The sequence below is a fragment of the Anser brachyrhynchus genome (genome assembly GCF_964034855.1).
Source record: "Anser brachyrhynchus genome assembly, chromosome: 22".
Taxonomy (NCBI): domain Eukaryota; kingdom Metazoa; phylum Chordata; class Aves; order Anseriformes; family Anatidae; genus Anser; species Anser brachyrhynchus.
This window is the reverse complement of record NC_137715.1, coordinates 4228484-4234608: the sequence shown is the minus strand read 5'-3', so window position 1 is coordinate 4234608 and position 6125 is coordinate 4228484. Positions and strand designations below refer to the sequence as shown.

The 6125-nt window shown below is 38.2% G+C and overlaps 1 protein-coding gene across 1 annotated transcript; it reads right to left on the bottom strand.

Moving 5' to 3' along the window:
- Positions 1–2308: 2308 nt before the first annotated feature.
- On the bottom strand, positions 2309–5972 carry CFAP97D1 (CFAP97 domain containing 1). Its single transcript, XM_080564767.1, has 2 exons — positions 3380–5972; positions 2309–3045 (listed from the first exon to the last, which is right to left on the bottom strand). Exons 1-2 carry the CDS (start codon positions 3577–3579, stop codon positions 2772–2774), a joined length of 474 nt encoding a protein of 157 aa, XP_080420893.1. The 5' UTR covers positions 3580–5972; the 3' UTR covers positions 2309–2771.
- Positions 5973–6125: the final 153 nt, after the last annotated feature.

Here is a 6125-nt window from a genome sequence, read left to right as displayed (position 1 = left end):
CGCCAAAGCTAATGTGATGTATTAGAGGCGCACTGGCAAATTTAGTGACAGATGTACCTTCATCCTGTGAAAAACTGAGTGTAATATTTAAAAACTATTTAAGTAACAGCATCTCAAACTAAGTAGACTTCAAATAGGCAGATTGATCTCACCATAGATTTATATTGCAGCTTACACTTGGTTGTTTTTTCTTTTCTTTACAGTCTGCAAAACATCAGTTTGTTTAGAGAACAATTTAAAGGAAAAGAGGTAAGACAAAGGGTCAGAACTCACTTAAAGCTATGTTACTATCTAACATCTTAGCATATTCCAAAGGACTAGTGGTAAATAATTTAGTTTATGATCTAACATAGTCTAATAGTGAGATATGCAAAGAATGCAAATACCTAAGTACAGTTGAAGTTACATTAACTGAAAATTTAAGATGTTAAGATATACTACTGCTATTAAATATAAACTAAAATATTCAGTATGAGTTGAATAATCTTTTTGAAATCTGCGCAGATACCCCATATTGATGTATAGTCATAGAGGTACTAACTTGATTTAGTGTCAGAAATACTTCATTTTTTTGATGTAAGGAAGGCTTTTTTAGATTCAAAGTAAATGATGGTGAGAGAATATGTAAGTATATGCTAAAGCTTGAGGGTAGCTAAGATGAGCTTCTCTCGCAGGAAAAAAGAACAGATTTGATGCTCTTATTTATTCTAAAAATCCTAGGAAAAGGGTACATGCAGCACATTGCTGTTACCAGGACAAGATTCCAATTCAGACAAAACACTGAGTCCCTTCCAGGCCCAGTATGTGTTCCTGCCATTAGTGAGAGGAAAAAAAAGAAGAGATTATAAAGAAAGTCAGAATGTAAAATGTAATTCAAAGTCCTGTTTTTTAAGTGGTGCCAAAAACCCCAAGTCAAAGCACTTAAGCAAACTGAACTATTTTTCCCTCTCCTTACTTGCTCACATGTAAAATTAATGTAGCCTTTCATACTTCCTGTTAGGATTTGTAGTTACTGAAGGATGAGCCTTGGCTAACAGCTACAGTGCCTGAAGTTTTCAGGCAGCTTTCCATCCATACTGGCTGTATTTAAAACTGTTTCCCTTTCTAAAATTAGTTGCGTAGTGTACATCCAGGGCACATTTCAGTCAGTGAGGAGCTCAAACATACTCAGCTGGTTTTAAATAATCCATATCTCCAGCCAAATTTCTAATAGGATTAAAATAACAATTTAAAATACATACATTTCACATGACTATGAGATGTGCACAGTCTAGAACCCTGATACCTCAAACTCAGCTTACAACACATGCATTGTTTTTATAAAGTGAAACCAGGTGTAAAACAGTATACCTAATTCACTTGAGAGGAGATACGGCATTTTGTAGTCTGTTTAAAGTGTCTGGTGGTCTGCCAAAGGAAAAAAAAAACGTTACAGGTTTTATCATGAAGTCTTAGTAGGCATTGTTACAAAAGCACCTAACTTATAGAAGTATAATTCATGCATTCTTACACATCCAGTTCTTTTACACCAATTAATAATAACATTCGTAGTCAAGTCACCTATGTGTTACTTACTTATTCAATTCAGGGGTCAGTAGTTATGTATGGCCAAGTTGGGCATAGGCTTTAGGTATTGCCGTACCTGAGAACTTGAGTTAGGATATCTTTACCTTAATTGTCACAGGTTCGGAGTCCCAGAATGCCAGCAGAATGGGCTTGCAATACAGTACCTTTTAAAGCAAGCCTGGACCTGCCTGACAGTTTTCAGCAAACATGAATCGTCTGTAGCTGTTGATTGCAGTCAGTGAGTTAACCCCCACCCCCCGAAGCTTACCTGGAACGTAACATGTCTTATAGAATAATCACAGCCGTGGTCATTGCCAGAGAGGAATCAGAGAAAAAAATACAATTAATGTAGCCCAACCTCCAGCACAGAGCCACGGCCTTCTGAAATGCTGCTGTTGTGGTTAGGGAAATGAAATCCAGGGCCCTGGTTGAATCACTTAAACATCACAGGACAGAAGCATGAGAACAGGGAGGGTACTCAGTCATCGGGGTTTACATCAGCTTCTTTGACTAAAGCTATAGGCAATCCAAAAAATTTACAGTGATTGACTTGTCCAAAATGGGCTCACAAATTTACTTTTAAAACAAAGTTGTTAGAGCTGCACATTACACAACACTCAAAAAAAAACCCACAACCCTGAGTAGCATGCCTTCAGCATTTATGTTTCTGGGACACAACTTCTTGCACTTGTAAATCTAAGCCTTTCAGAAAATGAGAAAGGACAGTAATTCTGTGGACAGGTAAATTATAACTTGTTTTTATTTTTTTTTCAGAATTAGAAAACTAATGTACTTTCAAAGAAGCATGTACAAGAAAAATCCATATATAACAATGTTAATCTGGAATGTATATAATAGCAAATTGTTCTTTATACTAAAATATCAGTAACGCTTATTGAGAATATCAGAATAAAGTAGCAACAAAATTCAACTTCAGCAAGGCTATTGCCACTAAGCCCATGCATGCTTTCTTTCATACATTCACCCCTTTAGCCCAGATTTCTATCTTAGTTTTGTTCTAGAAAATGCTCTGCTTGCACCTAACACTTCACTACTTTGATTTTAAGATAGTTTTCTCTAGTTCAATATACAGTTAAATAGCTATCGTAAAAACACATTATACATTATGTAATATTATTTAGAATATAATATACACAATATATTTAGTTTGAAGATATAACAAAATAGCATTTAAAAAAAAAAAATCAAATACATGCCTGCCACCCAGTCTCAAACTTCTTTTGATCATAGGCAGGCTTACACTCAAGAAGCCTTTTCAAAATTCCCTGATTTTCCACGGTGATTGTCAGTATTTTCTTGTTCTGTGCGTCTCTATTTGAGCTGTAAGCAAAAATGAACATATTTGCAAACACAAATTGGGAAGGGGGAGAGAAAGGGAGACAGAAAACGTTTTGTAAAAGGAAGGGCATGAAGGCAGAAGTCTGGAAGGATCCTAAAGCAGGCAGTGAGTGATGCAGGCTTTGGTTTCTAAACTAACAGCAGAATAGAGCCCTCTTCGCAGGAATTTCTCTTCAGGAGAGGAGGTAGGAAGGTACAGCCAAGTAGTAGGTGCTAATTCAGTGCTTTAGTGTTAAAAATGGTTCCTTCCGAAGCTGAAAGGTTTCATCAATCACTCCTCCAAGAGCCCTTCTATGGCTATAATTTTGTAAGGGGCAGCGCAGCTTTTCAGAACCATTATGAGTGGAAGTGAAGGGCTGATGGTGACAGTTCTACTTTTGTAAACTGTGGAGCCATCCCATAAAGTTATGCAACAACCTTCCTTCCTACTCCTGGAACAAAGGGTAGTACCAGCTACCTCCTTTGAAAGTGTTCATTCCAACAGTCTACCCTCCCTGTCCCTCGCTGTATCGCAGCTAGGCGCTCCATCAGCTTCTTATTATCTCTCTCAATCTGACAAATTCGCTTTTGATCCTCCTGTGCAAAAAATGCCAAGTTTGTGATGTCATTCTCGTAAGAACCTACTAGGCTGGCTCTCACAGTTATGTTGCCCATACATGTATAAAAAAGAAAAAGACAGCAACCCTTCTTATTTTTGCACTCGCCCCTATCCTAAAATCACCATGTTTTCTTGCAGTGCTTTGTCACTACTTCCTTGCTGTCCTTCTCCCAGCACACCCTTTTATATATGTATATAAAAAAATGGATATAAAAGCAGCATTGCATTCAATTTGCTTGTCCTTACTCTTTTTCTCATTAACTTTCATTTTTTTGACTCTTAAAGGATAAAGAGAGCACTCTGCTCTTTATGTTCCTGAAGACTTCCTTGCTGCCTGAGGCATTATCATGACACAGATATAGGTGTACCATTACCTGGATCTTCCTCATGTTAAAATGTTGCCAGGTCTGTGCATGTGGAGGCTTTTTACGCACGTGAGTTCTTGCTTAAAGGAGGAGAAAAGAAAAAAAAAAGTTTTAAGTGAAAAAAAGTTTTGTGAAGCGGAGCTATTGAGCCCCATATCCCTTCATCCAGCCTTTCCTTTGCCAGCATTCCCCAACAAACAGTGAAACAGCTTTTACTGGGAAAAGCACTGCAGGTTTGCATTGCTTTTTAGAAGCAGTAGAAACGGAAACAATGCTCCAGACCTGCAGAGACAGGAAGGGGAGTAGCCTTTTCACATTTGCCTAACCACTGTTCATTAATTTTTCCTATTTATGTGCCAAACAGGACATATCGCACCTCAACTCACAGTAAATGAGCTGCAATATTGCTTAAGAGTTTTCTGTTCAAAAAAAAAAAAAAGAACATGGTTCAAGATTTTTCCATCATCTTTTAGCTCAAGCTTCATCAGAAGTCAGTTGTTTGGAAACACGGTAATTCAGCAAGTCCTCTTCATGACATACTAACTAGTATGTAGCAGTGAAGAGGACTGGAATTTCCCAGCAGGATCTCTACAAACGCTTCACATTGATGGCAACTGCTATTTTTTCCACTTTTGTTCAACTTACAGGTTAAGATTCTTACTAGTATTCAGTGAAAATATCACTTTGTATTTAAAAAAACACAGTTATTGACTGGTGTAGGGGTGAAATAATTCTAAAAACATGCCACATTCCAGCTTGTTATTGCAATTCAAACAGTCAACAGCACCTAGATTTTTATCACAGCTCTTTGCAATTTGGACCTATGACAGAATAGGCGAAGCACTGCACAGTGCCCATCTCTGCAAGAACAATTTGTTCATCAGGACTTTCACTGTGGCATAGACTAGCATCTGATGTTACAGCAAGAGTATAGTAACTTCTAGTGATACCACCTATCAAATTTATAATGTCGTTTTTGTCAACATTTAAGGTTAGAAAAACAAAGTTAGACAACCAGATGATACCCTTTTTACTGTATAGAAGCATTCCATAACAGGAATAACTCATGCCTAAACACCCAAGTTTACATTTCATTTTGTAAATCTGGGACTGTAGATGTGTTTCTTGCAGCTTCCATTAAAAGTGGGTGTGGGTATTTACATTACCACTTTCAGACCTGACTGTGACCAGTTCATATAGCTCGTTGCCCTCAAGAAATTATGCTCATGACTATAAATAAGCAAAACATCTCCATAAAGTAATCAAGATGGGTTTGGGTTGGTTTTTTCCCCCCTCCCCTCCAGTACGATAGTAGAAATATCCATTGAGTGGGATTGCATTTGCAGCCAGCTGAAGCATGATGTAAAGGGAAATTATGTTCCTTTTAAACAGACTGCCAGCTGCCTAGTTCTTTCAGAAAAAGAACTCACTTAAAATTAAGGGCACAATGTCCTTCTACAGAAGGCAGACATCAACTGTAGCACAGACCAGCTAAACAATTTCACCCACATTAAACAGGACTACATGTAGTCTTCTCTTAGTCTCTTCCTTAACCCCAGGAAACATAGGAAAGAAGTGACTAACAGGCTCACTGAACTAAAGTCATTTCTGTCACCAGAACAATAAACAGAGCAGAGAATGCACCAGGACCATTTTACAGCCTACTGATCAGAGCCCATTCATCTCAATCTTCTCATGACTGTCTCCTTCCTAGCCTTCCCACCTGTTTTTGTGGCTTTGTTATAGTTGCCGTGGCCTCCCATCTTCTCAACTTGACTTCCTAGTCGTGTTTGTCCAAGTTCTGTTTACAGTGATACCTGGAGATTCCAGACAATCTTGAATTATGACACATTTTGCTCATAGACACTTGCTCACCTCTGAGTCCATACCTTCTGTGAGCTGCTTGCAGAAGGCCTATCCAGCTGCCGTAGGTCAAGCCAGCAGAAGCTGCTTTTTCTTGTACTCACTTATAAGTGGATACGAATAAACATCATTCTAAAGGGACACTTTATAGACTGAAACCAGGATGTGGTGTAAGAAGCATCCTTCGTCTAGCTGCAAGCAGATGTGTTTCCATTGCTAAAGACATTAAAAGCCACTACAAAATCTGACATCCTCCTCCTCACACTGGTTTCAGCAGAGAGAAATACACAGAATTCATATTCCAGCCATGCAGCCATGTACATCCAGTGCAAGACAAACAGACTTACATCCATTGCAAAACAAACAGAAACAGA

Bases quoted from the DNA above. Each gene is read 5' to 3' on its own strand.
- CFAP97D1 (XM_080564767.1), bottom strand. From the start codon at position 3,579: ATGGGCAACATAACTGTGAGAGCCAGCCTAGTAGGTTCTTACGAGAAT. The intron at 3,046-3,379 runs GCTGGTACTACC...TAGAAACCAAAG, and splicing joins GAACACTTTCAAAGGAGGTA to CCTGCATCACTCACTGCCTG.